Genomic DNA, 20,282 nt, shown 5'->3' on the forward strand with positions numbered 1-20,282 from the left:
ATTTCAGTTGACCTTCACCTCTACATTTTAGAGTGTTGAATAGTCCTTTACACTTTATTATTTGGAAATTGTGAGATTTTCCACCAATGGACATAATTTTAACTTCAGGACTCCTTACTGGAATGTTTCTTTCTAAGTGGAATGTAGAGTAGTGAGTGATAAACTACTATAAACATATATTATTCACAGATAATGAAAACATAATAAACACAGGTTCTACCATGTAAACATTAAGTAATTTAATAATAGGAAGTACTTAATGAAACTTAACACACCAAAGACTACTTGAAATATAAAACAATGCAATTTATTCCACATAACAGTAAGTCTATCCTAGAAAAGCACTTTGTATAAAGTTAAGTGTATAAATATTTACAAACATTTATATACATCTATGCATCCTTCTGTCCTCCTTTCCACAAAGTACAGTAATCACAGATGGTGAACAATGAAGGCAACATGTCCTTGACTCAACAGGAGTTAGTTGTCTGTCCTCAGTCGAAGGCCAGTGTCTCTGGCTCTCCAGTGGTGGAGCGAGGAGCTGACAGAGTGTCTGACTTCTGACCCTCCGCTAAGGCTTTGAAATGCTGAAACAAGGAGATGTTTTTTAGTAAGGGAGGACTAAACATTATCATTGAAAAATAGCTAAATAAGTTACATTACTATGGACATTACACCAAATTGTGCTATTTATAGTTTGTGTATGGTGCTGTTCTGCAAAATTGCCTTTATAACCATTTTGTCAGAATAAAACTATTGAAAGAACATGACAATCACAGCAAGGATGGTGACAATGTCATCCCGATGGTCCCTACCCAACTGAAAGTTAGGCGAGTAAATACTGTGGTACCTGTGAGTTTTTGAACTCAGAGTAAAGAGTGAACAGCACATGGAGTGAGTGAATCCGGCTCTTGTAGATGGGGATGTCGAGGATGCCTTTGAGAGTGGAAAAAACAAGGGTTGTATTCAGTAAGGCACAACAACAAAAAATGAAATTGGCATTTCATAGAGGAGTCCAGATTGTCCCACCCCGTGTTATCCAAATGTGTTACACAAGCAGACAGACGTTGTTGAATGCATTGTGTGCAGAGAATTTGAAAAACTCACCACATATGACCTCAATGTACTCGGTCAGATCACAATTGATATCGGCCGTTGGTAGGCTAACCTAGGAAAAGGCGAGAAAGGGTTGAGGTAGAGGAGAAAACAGAAAACAGTTTTGACAATGTTTGGCCTTTTGCATTCTGTGCAAAGGGAAGGGAACACAGCAACTCATGAAGGACAGCAGAAGTTGATAAGAAAGCTTTGTTGTTAGACTGCTGCACTATATACATAGCCATTGAACGCTGGTCACAATAATAAAATGTTAACACTGATTTACCCACTTCATATGTATATACTGTATTCTAGTCAACGCTCATCCTATATAACTACTGCTGTACACACCTTTATTTTCATATACTGTCTATACACACCATCATATACACTGTGTGTACAAAACATTAGGAACACCTGCACTTTCCATGACAGACTGACCAGGTGAATCCGGGTGGAAGCTATGATCCCTTATTGATGTCACTTGTTAAATCCACTTCAAATCAGTGTAGATGAAGAGGAGGAGACAGGTTAAAGAAGGAATTTTAAGTCGAGAGACACTTGAGGCATGGATTGTGTATGTGTGTTCAGAGGTTGAATGGGTAAGACAAAATATTTAAGTGACTTTGAACGTGGTATGGTAGTAGGTGCCAGGAACACCGGTTTGAGTGTGTCAAGAACTGCAACGCTGCTGGGTTTTTCATGCTCAACAGTTTCCCATGTTCATCAAGAATGGTCCACCTCCCAAAGGACATCCAGACAACTTGACACAACTGTGGGAAGCATTGGAGTCAACATGGACCAGCATCCATGTGGAAAGCTTTAGACACCTTGCCGAGTCCATGGCTGTTCTGAGGTCAAAGGGGGGTGCAACTCAATATTAGGAAGGTGTTCCTAATGTTTTGTACACTCAGTGTACATATATACTGAACAAAAATAAACGCAACATGTAGTGTTGGTTTCATGAGCCGAAATAAAAGATCCCAGAAATGTTCCATACGTACAAAAAGCTTATTTCTCTCAAATTTTGTGCACCAATTTCTTAACATCTGTTAGTGAGCATTTCTCCTTTGCCAAGATAACCTATCCACCTGGCAGGTGTGGCATATCAAGAAGCTGATTCAACAGCATGCTCATTACACAGGTGCACCTTGTGCTGGGGACAATAAATGGCCACTCTAAAATGTGCATTTTTGTCATACAACACAATGCCACAGATGTTTTGAGGGAGCGTGCAATTAGCATGCTGACTGCAGGAATGTCCACCAGAGCGGTTGCCAAAGGATTAAATGTTCATTTCTCTACCATAATTCGCCAACAATGTCGTTTTAGAGAATTTGGCAGTACGTCCAACCGGCCTCACAACCGCAGACCACGCCAGTCCAGGACCTGCACATCTGGCTTCTTTACCTGTGGGATCGTCTAACACCAGCCACCCGAACAGCTGATGAAGCTGAGGAGTATTTCTGTCTGTAATAAAGCCCTTTTGTAGGGAAAAACTCATTCTGATTGGGTGAGCCTGGCACCCAAGTGGGTGGGACTATGCCACCCATGGCTGAAATTGTTGCATGTTGCGTTTATATTTTTGTTCAGTATACATACACACATATATATATATATATATATCGATATGTATGTATGTATGTATGTATGTATGTATGTATATATATCGATATGTATGTATGTATATATATATATATATATACACACACACACACACACATACATATATATACATACATATATATATACACACTGCTCAAAAAAATAAAGGGAACACTTAAACAACACAATGTAACTCCAAGTCAATCACACTTCTGTGAAATCAAACTATCCACTTAGGAAGCAACACTGATTGACAATAAATTTCACATGCTGTTGTGCAAATGGTATAGACAAAAGGTGGAAATTATAGGCAATTAGCAAGACACCCCCAATAAAGGAGTGGTTCTGCAGGTGGTGACCACAGACCACTTCTCAGTTCCTATGCTTCCTGGCTGATGTTTTGGTCACTTTTGAATGCTGGCGGTGCTTTCACTCTAGTGGTAGCATGAGACGGAGTCTACAACCCACACAAGTGGCTCAGGTAGTGCAGCTCATCCAGGATGGCACATCAATGCGAGCTGATTGACTTGGAGTTACATTGTGTTGTTGAAGTGTTCCCTTTATTTTTTTGAGCAGTGTATATATATATATACACACACATACATACATATATATATACACACATACATACATACATACATACATACATACATACATACATACATACATACATACATACATACATACCATACATACCATACACACACACACATATATATATAATTTTTTATTTAATTAAGCAAGTCAGTTAAGAACAAATTCTTATTTTCAATGACGGCCTACCAGGGAACAGTGGGTTAACTGCCTTGTTCAGGGGCAGAACGATAGCTTTTTACCTTGCCAGCTCGGGGATTCGAGCTGGCAAGGTAACACTCTGGTCCAACACTCTAACCACTAGACTACCTGCCACCCCTATATTCCGGACTCTGATATTGCTTGTTCTGATTTCGTAATTTCCTTATTTTTATTTTTTGGATTTGTGTGTATTGTTTTGTATTGTTCGGTAATACTGCACTGTTGGCGCTAGAAACATAAGCATTCCACTGCACCTGCGATAACATCTGCAAAATATGTGTACGCGACCAATAAAATCAAATCTGAGTATTCAATGTGGGTTATGAAAATGAACCGTGGCCACAATGTGTCCAATTAAGGCTGCAATTAGACAAGTCAACGCTGAACAGGAAATGACAGACAGGAAGTAGCTAGCTAGCAGGTCAAAATGCTTGCTGTTTAAAATATCCATTGTTCCATAGATAGATGAGCAGGTTCAGTTCAGGTTTGGTGACTAACCTTTCCCAGCAGCTCTTCAAATTCAGGTGGCCACTCCTGCATTAGAGTATCAATGTCTGGCATGGACCTGGAAAAATAGAATACACCCATCTTTTCATGCATATGAGTGGATACATTCCAAAGTCCATACTAGCACACCACATGCATACATTCCTTCCTTCCTTCTTAGTAGTATGCACAGAGTTTGGCACAGAGCCAGTGTCTATTCACGTTCACATAAATCACAGAACTGACTTAGAATCAGATAATGGTCAGAGTCTGACAATATCAATACCAGTTCTAGCCGGTCCCAGATCTGTTTGTGCTGTATAGCCAATTCTTATGGTCATTGTCATACCAAACATTTGTTTTGGAGTTGGCTATACAGCACAAACAGATCTGGGACCAGGCTAGGGCAGCACCAGTACTGTGAGGTAAAGTAAACATTTGCCTGGTGTAGTGGACGGTGGCTGGGGGTTTGGAGCGATGGAGCTCACTGATGCTCTCGATCCAATTCTCAATGGCTTTGGGGTTCTTCTCCGGGTTCTCCACACTTTTCACTTTCACCTCCTGTGCAGCGCACGGAGAGAAGGGATCAATGAATTTGCTGTGTGTGTCTGTCTGAAAGCAGTACCCATAGTTATGTGCACAGTCTGATGTAAATTGTGCACGACTGCGGGGGATTTAAAAACCGCACTGTGTTATACTTGTTGTACTTACAGCAATGTTGTGCTGCTTGCTGTTCTCAGAGAGCCACAGTGACAGGACAGTGGGGTCTGACTGCTTGGTGCAGGGCTCATCCAGGACCAACAGCCCCAGGTTATCTGCTTTGCCATCGGGACGTGGGACCTGAGGTTACAATGGAACAAAGTCATTGACAGAGAGAACTTATTATTACATTCCACCTTCCTCCCTGTATCTTTTGATGTAACCACTGATCATTACATGATTGGATTAGAAAACAAATTTTACACAAAATTGGACATTTCACCAATGTGATTCCATCAAGCAGGGAAGGAAAGAATTGGCACCATAAAATAAATGTGAAGCTAAGAGAAAATGTGTTTGCTTGGTAATGCTCACTTTAAGGAAGGCATCAATGTCTCCCACTGCTGGGATGAAGTCGGGTATAAAGGGTTTAAGCTTGTGGTCTAGTTCAATGGTCTGAGGAGTATACCTGCAGATTCACAAACAATGTTACTAAAAAATATATAATAATTCAGAGGAATTGTGGCTTGGAGCAAGGGCTGTTTTTCACCCTGTGTAGAAATGTCAATAAGTGGCATATTCAGCTTAGTCAGCTGTAAATAAACACACACAGCTTTGTAGCTGAGCTGCAGGCGCCACTCACCGGGTAATGTACTGAAACAGCTCTTTGATCTCTGCAGTGACAGGAAGGTGGTCGTAGTCTGCCGGGTCATATGCCCTGCAAAGAAAAGCATCAGATTTGGGATGTTCGACTGTTTACATTTAAAATTAACTACAGTGCTGTGAAAAAGTACTTGTCCCCTTTCTGATTTTCTCTAGTTTTGCATATTTTTAAACTGAATGTTATCAGATCTTCAACCAAAACCTAACTGTCACCTTTAACTGCAATGACCGCAACCAAACGCTTCCTGTAGTTGTTGTTTGGTCTCTCACATCACTGAAGGAATTTTTTCCCCCTTTTCCATGCAGAAATGCTTTAACTCATCGACATTAGTTGGTTTTCGACAATTAACTGCATGTTTCAGGTCCTACCACAACATTTCAATCAGGTTTAGGTCTGGACTTTGACTAAGCCATTCGTAAACAATTTTTTTTGTGCTTTTCAGCCATTCTGATGTAGACTTGCTTGTGTGTTTTAGATTATTATCTTTCTGCATGACCCAGTTGTGCTTCAGCTCACAGACAGATGGCCTTTCATTCTCCTGTAGAATTCTCTGATACAGAGCAGAATTATGGTTCCTTCAATGATGGTCCTGAGGCAGCAAAACATACCCAAACCGTCACACTACCACCATCGCTGAACAGTTGGTATGAGGTTCTTACTGTGGAATGCAGTGTTTGGTGCCTTAGGACCTGGAGCACTTGCCATCATTGAAGGAACTATGGATACTGCCCTCTATTAGTACGTTTACATGCACATGAATAATTCTATATTAAATGGATTATAGCATTAAGCCGAATACGGCATTAGTCATGTAAACACCTTATTCTGCTTATCTAAAATCAGTGTACGGTCATAATCGAAGTAAGCACACGCCGATTAAAACAACAGGTTTTCTGAGCAATCTTTCAAATTATCAGGACATGTTAATGCCTTAAATTAGAATTACAGTGGTGTATTAGATCTGTGCACGTGCTAGCACTAGCAGCTCAAGCTTCCTTTTTTGCGGTAGTCAAATTCGTTTTGGAAAAACTAAAAGTATGCATCTTAAAAATTGTTTTCCCATACAAACTTTATATGTCCAAACTCAGAATCAAATAGGCATCCCAACAATAACATGGTCGCTGTGGTAGAACGTTTATTTTGATTGCCGATTTTCGGCAAGGTAGACTGATTTCAGATATGTCCATGTAAACAGGCTTATTAGGGAAATCATTCTTCTTGCAAAGCATGTAAACGTTTTAAAACAAACTATTATATTAAATCGGACTATTCACAATAATCGCATTATTGTGTGCATGTAGCCGTCAGGCCATCCGTTCGTGAGCTGAAGTTGAAGCGCAGATGGTTCATGCAGCAAGACAATGATCCAAAACACAAACAAGTCTAGTGCAGACCCATCACACCTTTTTGCCCACATCAGAATGTTTGAAACAAAGAATGGCTGCAACAAATGTAAAGTTTTGGAATGGCCTAGTCAAAATCCAGACCTAAACCCGATTTAGATGTTGTGGCGGGACCGGAAACAAGCAGTTCATGCTCCAAATCCCACAAATGTGACTAAGTTAAAGCAGTTATGCATAGAAAAGTGGGATAGAATTCCTTCAAAGCGATGTGACACTGAAAAACAACTACAGGAAGCGTTTGGTTACTGTCATTGCAGATAAAAGGTGGCACAACCAGTTATTGAGTGTTAGGGAGCAATTATTTTTTCACACAGGGGCATTAGGTGTTGCATAACTTTGTTTATTAAATAAATGAAATAAGTATGACAAATTATGTTATATTTATTCACTCTGTTTCCCTTGATCTAATTTTAGGTTTAGGTTGAAGAACTGATAACATTCAGTGTCAATAATATACAAAAATAGAAACAAATCCTTAAGGGGGCAGATACTTTTTCACAGCACAGTAAGTGTGTATGGATGAAACAACCTTTCTGTGATAAATGTTGAACACAGGACTGAGGGAGTTTTTCAGGATAAAAAATAATAATCACGGAATGGAACAAAGCAATGGCATAATCCTAGAGGAAAACCTGGTTCAGTCTGATTTCCACCAGACACTGAGATTCACCAGACACTGAGATTCACCTTTCAGCAGGACAATAACCTAAAACACAAGGCCAAATCTACAATGGAGTTGCTCACCAAGAAGACAGTGAATGTTCCTGAGTGGCCGAGTTACAGTTTTGACTTAAATCTACGGGAAGACCTGAAAATGGTTGTCTAACAATGATCAACAACCAATATGACAGCGCTTGAAGAACTTTGAAAATAATAAAAAATGGGCAAATATTGCACAAACCAGGTGTGGAAAGCTCTTAAGAGACCTACCCAGAAAGACTCACAGCTGTAATCGCTGCCAAAGTTGCTTCTATAAAGTATTGACTCAGGGGTGTAAATACTTATGTAAATGAGATATTTCTCTATTTAATTTTCAATACATTGCAACAATTTCTAAAAACATGTTCTCACTTTGTCATTGTGCGGCATTGTGTGTAAATGGGTGAGAAAAACAAATCTATTTAATCCATTTTTAATTCAGGCTGTAACACAACAAAATGTGGAATAAGTCAAGGGGTATGAATACTTTCTGAAGACACTGTAGCTGCATAAAGCATTTTGTAAAGTTAACCTCCATTCAGATTTGTTCCTATTAGAAAATATGACTTTTCCCTGCACCTGGCCTCAATAGAACTGCCTCTTATTCAATTCTAAAACTGACCTGCACGTATAGCTCGGATCATCTTCTGTTATCTTCTCCCTATCGAGATACTTAACCATCTCTGGCCCTGGCTGTCTGCTCACAAAATGTACATAGTTATTATTATGAGCATATAGGACCTTCATGTAACAACTCAAAGACCTCTCTCCTCACCTCCTTCTTAACCCGCATAGGAGGAGAAGATCCAAAGTCCCTCCAATCGGACCTTCTCCTCCAATGTGTTTTAAGATACTCAACTATCTCTGACTCTGGCTGCCTGCTCACAAAATGAACACAGTTATGATGAGCATATAGGACCTTCATTTGACAACTCAAAGATGTTCATGCCAAGTTTGAAGCCCTAAACCCTGGCATCAAAACATTTTGTGGGTCCGTCTAATTTGGATCCAATGAGCTGAGGGTTTAAAACACTATTTGTGTCCAACTTACTAAGAGGTGATATGATGGTATGATGGTGTGTGTGAAAAAAAATATATATAGTTGATCAACATTTTAAGGTAAACATTCTGATCTGTCGCATGAGCCTCATTGCTTTTTAACGTTTTCTGCATGTAGCCTAAAGGCCTACTGGTTGTATGAATTTGGGATATACCATCCCACAACTGTCCCAGAGTCTGTTTGGAATAGGCTATTTCATTCTCGCACAGAACAACAAACTTTTCTACTATGGGGGGATAGTAGATTGACATAGGCTAGTGATTTTACTGTTCGTTACTCACCTTGATGGCTGAGGAAAAGTAAATGTGGACAGTTATTCTAACATAAGCGGCACTTGAGTTTCGAGTTTGGGGAAGCTATTCGTACCATATAAATGCACCTTTATAATAAACCATTCCATGCATCATCGCATTTGCAGACTTTCTATTATAACTCAATCTCTGTTCGCAAAAAAGACTGTTCAATGCGGCACATAGTGGTGTAGAGTTGGCCTAGGCTATTTCACAGGAAAATGTTGGCCTTTCATAAACACATTTCATGCAATTCTACTACATTTTCTATGACTGGAGACATTAGCAGAATCTTTTTTAATACGACAAAAATTCAGTGGTGGAAAAAGTACCCAATTGTCATACTTCAGTAAAAGTAAAGATACATAAACAGAAAATGACTGAAGTGAAAGTCACCCAGTAAAATACTACTAGAGTAAAAGTCTAAAAGTATTTCGTTTTAAATATACTTAAGTATATTTTTGCAATTACATTTACTTTTGATACTTAAGTATCAAAAGTAAAAATAATTTCAAATTACTTCTATTCGGCAATCCAAAACATTTGTTTAAATGTTGATTTACTGATAGTCAAGGGCACACTCCAACATTAAGACATAATTGACAAATGAAGCATGTATTTAGTGAGTTCGCCAAATCAGAGGTAGTAGCGATGGCCAGGGATGTCCTGTTAAGCATTCAAAATGTAATGACTACTTTTGGGTGTCAGGGAAAATGTATTGAGTAAAAAGTACATTATTTTCCTTAGGAATGTAGTGGAGTAAAAGTAAAAGTTACCCCAAAAAACTACTTAAGCAGTACTTTAAGTATTTTACACCACTGCAAAAATTACAGCGTAGCCTACTCTGGGCCTACGTAAAGGGGAGAAACAAATACAATGACATCCATCTAACCTGGAGGAAGAAAAATTATTGTCCAAAAAAACACGAAAGTGGCACTGAATGATAAAGACAGTGAATATCCACACTCACCGTGGATATGGCCGGTGTTCTCCGCTGGTGCCAATAAGATAGCCTTTCGCTCAATTAAGTTGAGAATTGTCATAATTAAAAGACAGATTGAAATCTTTTCATTGTCTTCCATTTAGGCCTACAGCAATAGCCATTTCGCTTTCCAAACTGCTTTTCTGCGATAGTTTAAAAAAATAGAAATATTGCGATATGCCTGGCTGGGTCTCTGCTTTTCACTGATAGTTGAAACTCAACAATCATTTATTTTATATTTGCCACTCGCTCTGCACAAATTGCAGGTCCTTCCTACTGTAGGCTATGCGATTTAAAACAATCCACAGCTTTTTGGTGTAGTAGCCCCTTTTGAATGATTTTACTTATTTCTGTATAGACAGGAGTAAGCTATATACATTTGGGTATTTAAATCGATTTACTTTAGGGAAAGACTAGCTTCCCCTAACCTAATGCACGCACAGCCTTTGTATTCTAACATCTTCAAAATGCTCATCGGTAAGAATGACATTGCATTGGTGTTGCATGTTTTGTTAAGATGAATTACCATAAACTAAATGTGATTTCTGGCCTTCTGAGTACCTTGGCTGGACGCCCTAATCAGGTTGCGCAACCAATGCATATGGATCTGGTAAATTTCTTAAATGCCCGGAAAATGTAAATGCTGCCAGTCAAATGTCCTGCGCCAAATTTTCCTAATGGAAACCCTGGTGTGTGTGTGTGTACAGAGTTCTGTACATAGAGCCATTTGTTGTCTAGGAGCAAATGTCACATTTGAGTGATGCGCATGCATTCTCGCAACAAAAAGCTTTGTAGCAGATAGCTAGCTACAGTATACACTGATGTTGGGACCATGATAACCTTAGCAGTGAGTGACCATGAAAACACATTTGACCCAAGTTAAACAATTTAAAAGGCAATGCTACCAAATACTAATTGAGTGTATGTAAACTTCTGACACACTGGGAATGTGATGAAAGAAATAAAAGCTGAAAAAAATCCTTCTCTCTAATATTATTCTGACATTTCACATTCTTAAAATATAGTGGCAATCCTTACTGACCTAAGACAGGGAACTTTTACTAGGATTAAATGTCAGGAATTGTGAAAAACTGAGTTTAAATGTATTTAGCTAAGGTGTATGTAAACTTCCGACTTCAACTGTGTGTGTGTGTGTATATGTATGTATATATAGTCTTCATTCATTCCTACTTAGATTTGTGTGTATTGGGTATATGTTGTGTAATTTGTTAGATATTACTGCACAGCATTTCTCTACACCCGCAATAACATCTGCTAATCACGTGTATGTGACCAATACAATTTCATTGATCAGCTTCTTGATATGCCACACCTGTCATGTCAGGTGGGTGGATTATCTTGGCAAAGGAGAAATTATCACTAACAGGGATGTAAACAAATCTGTACGCTTTTTGTGCATATGGAACATTTCGGGGATCTTTTATTTCAGCTCATGAAACCAACACTTTATACATGTTACGTTTATATTTTTGCTCAGTATATATTATTCTTCCGTTCTATTTGTGATCATTTACCTTGCCTCGCTAGCTTATTAGGTAATCAACCCTCCGATGACATCTGCAATGTTGTAGTAGACGATAACCATCTGATTACTTGTTTGCTGACTTGCATGAGCTGCATCTAAAGTCGAATGTGATCATACTCACTTCCATGTAAACAAACCAGATTCTGATTCGGAACTGCGCGCAGAACTTTTCATGATGGGATCAGTATATGTGTCTATAACCTACTCAGTGTGCGCACTGAGATTTGACTGCACTCACCCTTCCGGGGCGGATCCCGGCTCACCCTCCTCTTCATCAGACTCCGTCTCATCCGAATCATCATCATCATCTTCCTCCTCTTCTTCCTCATTCTCACTCAAGCCAGGCTGGCCGTTCCTTTGCTCCTTCTTTTTTAGCTGTCGTTGGTAGAACACAAAAGATCGTCATAAAATATCTATCTGAATGTGTTGGAATAGATACCTCTAGCTAGCTAGGTAGCTAATATACTTGGTCTGTCACCACCAGTCCAATTCATTATATATTTAAGCAGTAAGGACCGAGGGGGTGTGGTATATGGCCAATATATCACAGCTAAGGGCTGTTCTTATGTGCAACGCAGAGTACCTGGATACAGTCCTTAGCCTTGGTATATTGGCCATATACCATCAACCCCAGAGGTGCCTTATTGCTATAATAAACTGGTTACCAACATAATTAGAAGAGTAAAAATAAATGTTTTGTCATACCTGTGGTATACGGTCTGATAGCTTTCAGCCAATCAGCTTTCAGGGCTCGAACCACCCAGTTTATAACAATTCTTATACCATGGCATTGTTGAATACTCGTTTCTGATTGGCTTGAAGGGCATTCTAGCGTATGCATCATTGTCTCTCACTCACAGTATATAATCAGCATGGTAGAATTCAATGACTAGTTCAGTCTTACATGTTCTACAGTACCAGTCAAAAGTTGACACACCAACTCTTTCCAGGGTTTTTCTTTATTTTTACTATTTTCTACATTGTAGAATAATAGTGAAGACATCAAAACTATGACATAACACATGGAATTATTATGTAGTATACAAAAGAGTGTTAAACAAATCAAAATACATTTTATATTTGAGATTCTTCAAAGTAGCCACCCTTTGCCTTGATGACAGCTTGCACACTCTTGGCATTGTCTCAATCAGCTTCATGAGGTAGTCACCTGGAATGCATTTCAAGTAACAGGTATGCCTTGTTAAAAGGTAATTTGTGGAATTTCTTGCTTCTTAATGCATTTGAGCCAATCAGTTGTGTTGTGAATCATACTACACCGGCTCAGACGCTCGTCGGATGTGGCAGGGCTTGCAAAATATTACAGACTACAAAGGAAAGCACAACCGAGAGCTGCCCAGTGACACGAGCCTACCAGACGAGCTAAATAACTTCTATGCTCGCTTTGAGGCAAGTAACACTGAAACATGCATGAGAGCGTCAGCTGGTCCGGATGACTGTGTGATCACGCTCTCCGCAGCCGACGTGAGTAAGACCTTTAAACAGGTCAATATTCACAAGGCCAGACGGATTACCAGGATGTGTACTCTGAGCATGCGCTGACCAACTGGCAAGTGTCTTCACTGACATGTTCAACCTCTCCGTGTCCGAGTCTGTAGACCACCATAGTCCCTGTGCCCAAGAACACTAAGGTAACCTGCCTACATGACTAGAGACCCGTAGCACTCACGTCTGTAGCCATGAAATGCTTTGAAAGGCTGGTCATGGCTCACATCAACATCATTATCCCAGAAACCCTAGACCCACTCCAATTTGCATACCGCACCAACAGATCCACAGATAATGCAAACTCTATTGCACTCCACACTGCCCTTTCCCACCTGGACAAAAGGAACAGCTATGTGAGAATGCTATTCATTGACTACAGCGCAGCGTTCCAACACCATAGTGCCCTCAAAGCGCATCACTAAGCTAAGGACCCTGGGACTAAACACCTCCCTCTGCAACTGGATCCTAGACTTCCTGACGGGCCGCCCCCCAGGTGGTAAGGGGAGGTAACAACACATCAGCCACGCTGATCCTCAACACGGGGTCCCCTCAGGGGTGCGTGCTCAGTCCCCTCCTGTACTCCCAGTTCACTCATAACTGCACGGCCAGGCAAAACTCCAACACCATCATTATTTTTGCTGATAACACAAGTGGTAAGCCTGATCACCGACAACGATGAGACAGCCTATAGGGAGGAGGTTAGAGACCTGACCATGTGGTGCAAGGACAACAACCTCTCCCTCAATGTGTTCAAGACAAAGGAGATGATTGTGGACAACAGGAAAAGGCGGACCGAGCACGCCCCATTCTCATCGACGGTTTTGTAGTGGAGCAGGTTGAGAAATAATGTCACTACGTGGGAGGTCAGTTCCACTCTGCTTGAGCGTCATGGAACACACCTTTCACGTCATTCATTATTTTCCATAGAAGTATAGCCCATTGTTGATTGTCCCATACATAATCACCTTTACATCGTCGTCAAATTCATCACTGCTGTTGTTCGCCATTTCATGCAGCGGTCTGTTCTTTTTCCTTGAGACTTGTAAAGGGGAGACAGTTGAGATGTTAGCGATGAGGGGGTACATTCACAGCAGGGGTTGAACCAGCAGCAACCCTGTGGTTATGGTGAAAGTGCACTACCACCTGACAGTACCATAATAAAAGGTCCAGATATATTGGTTGAGGCCATAATGAACTCATATCGGGGTTAGGGTTGCTATAGGGTCTAATAAATAGCATCACGCAATTTGCTTCTGAATTGCATGAATTACACTTTTAGTACCTGGTCTTCGTGGAGTCGGGGTGTACACACTAGCGATTTCCTCGTAGTCGTTCACCTCCAGGCTCTCGTCATAGGGCTGGTTAGTTATGAGCTTAGTCTGAAGATGCGACAAATCACTTAATGACTTGACAACATGCAAACTATCCGAATGCAACATTACTGTTAAGGACTGTGGTAGGCTACATGCAAACTAGCTGGGCACGTTGGGTAGCCGGATAGCTAGCTAGCCAGTTAGCTAATGTAAGTTGTGGCTTGAGTTGTTGGCAGTACATGTTGACAAGGCCACAGGAATTACATTTAAATAAACCCTGTTAGCTAGCTAACGTTAGCTAGCTAGCATTGCCATAAAAGTTGGATACATGAGCAAAACTAGCAAAAAAGGAGGAATGCATGAAATACCAATTCTATACAGAATGAAGTGTGAACAATTATTTCGTGAATTTGTGAAAGATAATCTGAGTTTTTGGTTACCTTTTGTTTCTCTGCACTATCCATGAAAGCCAGTGTACCGTCACCAAGGGATACCAAGTCTCGCGATGCCACCCTTTGTTGGCTCTCTTGGAGAGGGGTTAGAAATGGGAAATTTCCAGCTATTATGAGTCGTCCTCCCCTCAGCAACCTCAACTGAGATGTACCATACCATTAATAAAACAAACGGTCACACAATGATTATACAGACCATTGACTTGAATATCTGTGCACATTTATTTAGATAAGCACACACATTTTTAAACATGATCATTTATGTGACACATTTCAAGTATGCTAATGCATAGAACTAGAATTCTAAGCATATGACATGTAGCTAGTTCATTCATTATTCAGGTAATGTGCAGGTCAAATCTATATACAACATAAGTGGATTGATACAAAGACATTACAGAATCACTGGTTGATACCACACTATCTAGGCAAAATGTCTCACCAGCCACAACATGCACCTTTCTGGCAGTCACCTTGAAGAGAAGTGTATTAAAGACATTAATAATGATGTTTGGGGGTAGCCAAATTCAGACTTCAAAAAGTATAGTGTGAGATGGACTACATTTTTATAAGTAAGGGATAATCAACAAATGGCTATGCGTTCTATAGAAGATAATGAACGATGTGTAAGGTGTGTTCCACTATGCCCTAGCTGAGTGGAACTGACCGTCCATGGAGTTGCAATATTTTACAGAGGATGCATAGAACCCGGAGTTGATTATCTATTTTAAACCATGGCTATAATTTAACACAGTTTCCACTAGAAATGTGTTGGTAGAAATGTGTTCAACATCCACTGAAGTACCTAGTAAGTTTACTAGATAGCCACAGTAGTTGCTATGGTAACCAAACAGACACATGTTAGTTTAGCTAACCAAACCATCAGTCCTAGCTTGCTATTATGAACATCAAATTCAACAATGCCAATGGTTTCCAATTCGACTTTTGGTTTCAAAACCAGCTCAAACAAAACATGTAAGCATGAACTATAGCGATTTAATTATACGTGCTGATATACATAGGGAAATAATGCACGCTTGAGAATGCCCTTCAAGCCAATCAGAAAAGAGTATTCAACAAGGCCATGGTATAAAATCCAAATATGAGATGGCATGACACATCCCATTTGGAATAAATACATGCACACAGCATTTCAAGAAGGCACAACAAGGAATAAAATGCATCTATCTGTACACTCCCAGTATCAATAAGCCACATTTATTTCAAGAGTTAGTCTTCTTTTAAAAAATACAAATTCTAACTAAGTTAAGTTTGCAAATTACAGAGTGCTCAAAGACATTACACAATACACATAAATCAAGTGCATACAAACAAAATCCACCCAACAACCCTTCATTCTGAACCTCTTGGACCAGGGTTGTGTTTATTAGGTGCCAAATTGAAGAAAACAGCAACTACCTGTACAATAAGTAATGCTCATATTCATTGCACGTTGCAAAAACGTTTTCCGTTATTTCACCTAATAAACACAACCCAGATGCACAGACGTGTTAAGTTACATGCATCAGAACACGATCACACATTCATGAAACTCCTGGCATAGAAACAGAAACTAGCAACACATCTCTTACTGGTGTTGCGACAGGAGCATGACTGATTCATCTTGACTAAATATTGTGGCATCCTGAACTACAGAACAAAGCACGATGGGTCAGGGACCCCATTGCAGCTGGGTATAGTAGTTTATTCTTAGCTTGAGCAGCAGACAGCAAAACACAGAACCTAAGGGCTTTTCACACAACGGAGTTGAACCAAGCCGAGCCACACAAATCAACTGTGCTAAAAAGGACAATCTGAAAATAAAATATCAGAGCCAGCCCAGCTTGGTTTGGGTCAGCATGATAGTGTGAAAAGGGTAATAGTGTACAGTTGCAAGCTGTTGTATCCATTGTGCCCTGTGGCCCTCAAGTGTTCCTCTTGGTGTGGATGAGTAGGTCCCTCTGCAGGTCTGCCTCCAGGCTTCCCGCCCCCACCTTGCTGCCCGGCGGGTCGGTGACCAGGGTTAGCTTGTTGAACACCCCACGGCCAAAGTAGTCCGCCACCACGGAGAAACCATCATTGGAGCACCGCAGCTGAAATGCATAGAAATAAGTGAGCCAGGATAAAGAAATGATAGCGTACACATCAGTTCTGAAAATAAAGGATGATCTTTTGTGTTAAATTAGCTTTCCTCTTAAAGTAGTGAACTTTATATTGATCTTTGGACTTGATAGATTAAGTTTTGCACTATTACTACATCTTATTGAATGACTATTGACTACTACAGTATATAAAACTTTGTTGTAGTTTCAAGTCATGTGCCAATAAAACATACTTGAACACAAAAGAGGGAGCGAGAGAGAACAAGAAAAGGCAAGCAAAGAGGGTATTTTCACTTTAGTCACCCCCCTCAGCAGTTACCACAAAATATCAAATCAAATGTTATTAGTCACATGCGCCGAATACAACAGGTGTAGTAGACCTTACAGTGAAATGCATACTTACGAGTCCCTAACCAACAATGCAGTTTAAACAATAACAGATAATAAAAATAAATAAAAGTAATTAAAGAGCAGCAGTAAAATAACAATAGCGAGACTATATACAGCGGGGTACCGGTACAGAGTCAATGTGCGGGGGCACCGGTTAGTTGAGGTAGTATGTACATGTAGGTAGAGTTATTACAGTGACTATGCATAGATGATAACAACAGAGAGTAGCAGCGGTATAAAAGAGGGGGGGGAGATGCATATAGTCTGGGTAGCCATTTGATTAGGTGTTCAGGAGTCTTATGGCTTGGGACTAGAAGCTGTTTAGAAGCCTCTTGGACCTAGACTTGGCGCTCCTGTACCGTTTGCCGTGCGGTAGAAGGGAGAACAGTCTATGACTAGGGTGGCTGGAGTCTGACAATTTTTAGGGCCTTTCTCTGATACCGTCTGGTATAGAGGTCCTGGATGGCAGGAAGCTTGGCCCCAGTGATGGTAGTGCGAACAGCCCAGTACCTCTGTAGTGCTTTGCGGTCAGAGGCCGAGCAGTTGCCATATCAGGCAGTGATACAACCAGTCAGGATGCTCTCGATGGTGCAGCTGTAGAACCTTTTGAGGATCTGAGGACCCATGCCAAATCTTTTCAGTCTCCTGAGAGGGAATAGGTTTTGTCGTGCCCTCTTCACGACTGGTGTGCTTGGACAATGTTAGTTTGTTGGTGATGTGGACACCAAGGAACCTGAAGCTCTCAACCTGCGCCACTGCAACCCCGTCGATGAGAATGGGCGTGCTCGGTCCGCCTTTTCCTGTTGTTCACAATCATCTCCTTTGTCTTGATCACGTTGAGGGTGAGGTTGCTGTCCTGGCACCACCCGACCAGGTCTCTGACCTCCTACCAATAGGCTGTCTCGTCGTTGTCGGTGATCAGGCCTACCACTTGTGTCATCAGCAAACTTAATGATGGTGTTGGAGTTGTGCCTGGCCGTGCAGTCATGAGTGAATAGGGAGTACAGGAGGGGACTGAGCACGCACCCCTGAGGGGCCCCTGTTTTGAGGATCAGCATGGCGGATGTGTTGTTACCTACCCTTACAACCGGGTGACGGCCCGTCAGGAAGTCTAGGATCCAGTTGCAGAGGGAGGTGTTTAGTCCCAGGGTCCTTAACTTATTGATGAGCGTCGAGGGCACTATGGTGTTGAATGCTGCGCTGTAGTCAATTAATAGCATTCTCACATAGGTGTTCCTTATGTCTAGGTGGGAAAGGGCAGTGTGGAGTGCAATAGAGATTGCACCAACTGTGGATCTGTTGGGGCGGTATGCAAATTGGAGTGGGTCTAGGGTTTCTGGGATAATGGTGTTGATATGAGCCACGACCAGCCTATCAAAGCAATTCATGGCTACATAGGTGAGTGCTACGGGTCGGTAGTCGTTTAGGCAGGTTACCTTAGTGTTCTTGGGCACAGGCACTATGGTGGTCTGCTTAAAACATGTTGGTACTACAGACTCGGACAAGGAGAGTTTGAACATATCAGTGAAGACACTTGCCAGTTGGTCAGTGCATGCTCGCAGTATACGTCCTGGTAATCCATCTGGTCCTGCAGCCTTGTGAATGTTGACCTGTTTAAAGGCCTTACTCACAACGGCTGCGGAGAGTGTGATCACACAGTCTTCCGGAACAGCTGGTGCTCTTATGCATGTTTCAGTGTTATTTGCCTCGAAGTGAGCATAGAAGTAGTTTAGCTCATCTGGTAGGCTCGTGTCACTGGACAGCTCAACAAACACACAAAGAAGAAAGTGGAGTGACTAGGGCTGTCAGTGTGTGTTTCACCTGTCTGGTGAAGTGGTCATGCAGGTCTCGTTTCTGGTCCTGGGCCCGCAGCATGTCCATGACCTTCCGGTTTTCCGGTGTGCAGGTGGGACACTCGGCCTCACTCTCGGCGTAGCTCTCAAAGCAGTGCTGGTGGAAGGAGTGACTGCACAGAAAGTGAACAGAGGGCAGCTCGAGGGGGCTGTTACACATGCTGCACTTGGTCTTCTGGAAAATCTTTGCGCTGTGAGAGAGAAAAGAGAAAATCAGTACAGTTTCATGTAATGGTCTTCGTGAGGTCAAATTAAGCATTCAAAATACAGTAGGGCTTGACATGAACTTTTTTTTAGCCATTTGTTCTTTGGACAAGTAGGACACATTGTTTACTTGTCCAAAAGCTCAAGTCACTTGTTCCCCCCCAAAAAAGGTCTGTAAGCCCATGGGCCAAAAAAGTGACAAGATTGTGTAGTATGATGCAAGGAACCACTTCACAAAATAAAAATTATTATTAATCACTGGTATTGACAATAGAAAGCTGCTGGTCTCTGATCCCATGTATTATATCACCTGCCACTCAACTCCATCTGGAGCACTACTGGGTGTGCAGGACTTTGATCCAACCCTGCGCAAACATACCCGAGTCAGCTTATCAAGGTCCTGTTGAGCAGCTGATATTTTTACAATCTGGTGTGTTAGAGCAGGGCTGGAGCAAAATCCTGCACACCCAGTAGCTCTCCTGGACTTTCCTGGAGGATTGTTGGCCACCCTGCAACATTACAATTACAACCAAATACTATTTGTCTTCAGGGATCAAATGGCTAAGGTGGGCGACTTCAAAGCAAAGTATCTAACTAAAACAAGTTAATCTATACTGAACAAAAATATGAATGCAACATGTAGTGTTAGTCCTATGTTACATGAACTGAAGTAAAAGATCCCAGACATTTTCCATACGCACAACAAGCTTATTTCTCTCAAATTGTGCACAAATTTGTTTACATCCCTGTTAGTGAGCATTTCTCCTTTGCCAAGATAATCCATCCACCTGACAGGTGTGGTAATATCAAGAAGCTAATTAAACAGCATGATCAATACACAGGTGCGGCTTGTGCTGGGGACAATAAAATACCCCTCTAAAATGAGTAATTGTCACACAACACAATGCCACAGATGTCTCAAGTTGAGGGAGCGTGCAATTGGCATGCTGACTGCAGAAAAGTCCACCAGAGCTGTTGCCAGAGAATTGAATGTTCATTTCTTTACCATAAGCTGCCTCCATCGCTTTATCAAATATGTCAGTACGTCCAACCGGACTCACAACCACAGTCCACGGGTAACAACTTCAGCCCAGGACCTCCACATCCAGCTGCTTCACCTGCGTGATTAGCTGAGACC

The 20,282-nt window shown here is 41.2% G+C and overlaps 2 protein-coding genes across 5 annotated transcripts in view; both read right to left on the minus strand.

The window, feature by feature from the left end:
* Positions 1-224: 224 nt before the first annotated feature.
* On the minus strand, positions 225-14,730 carry ift46 (intraflagellar transport 46 homolog (Chlamydomonas)). Its single transcript, XM_071326912.1, has 12 exons — positions 14,584-14,730; positions 14,113-14,209; positions 13,796-13,869; positions 11,563-11,699; positions 5,324-5,398; positions 5,056-5,149; positions 4,693-4,821; positions 4,424-4,542; positions 3,994-4,060; positions 1,108-1,168; positions 851-936; positions 225-587 (listed from the first exon to the last, which is right to left on the minus strand). The coding sequence occupies exons 1-12, from the start codon at positions 14,605-14,607 to the stop codon at positions 495-497; spliced, it is 1,056 nt and encodes a 351-aa protein (XP_071183013.1). The 5' UTR covers positions 14,608-14,730; the 3' UTR covers positions 225-494.
* Positions 14,731-14,798: 68 nt separating this feature from the next.
* Positions 14,799-20,282, minus strand: part of vps11 (VPS11 core subunit of CORVET and HOPS complexes) — a 59,644-nt gene continuing 54,160 nt past the window's right edge. For all 4 annotated transcript variants that reach the window (XM_071326872.1, XM_071326891.1, XM_071326882.1 and 1 more), the window contains 2 exons: positions 18,909-19,131; positions 14,799-16,688 (listed from right to left, as the gene is read on the minus strand). In XM_071326872.1, the coding sequence (XP_071182973.1) occupies positions 16,521-16,688; positions 18,909-19,131 (391 nt within the window). In that variant the 3' untranslated portion in view covers positions 14,799-16,520. The remainder of the gene's footprint in view (positions 16,689-18,908; positions 19,132-20,282) is intronic.

The sequence above is a fragment of the Salvelinus alpinus genome, chromosome 1 (genome assembly GCF_045679555.1).
Source record: "Salvelinus alpinus chromosome 1, SLU_Salpinus.1, whole genome shotgun sequence".
Lineage (NCBI taxonomy): Eukaryota > Metazoa > Chordata > Actinopteri > Salmoniformes > Salmonidae > Salvelinus > Salvelinus alpinus.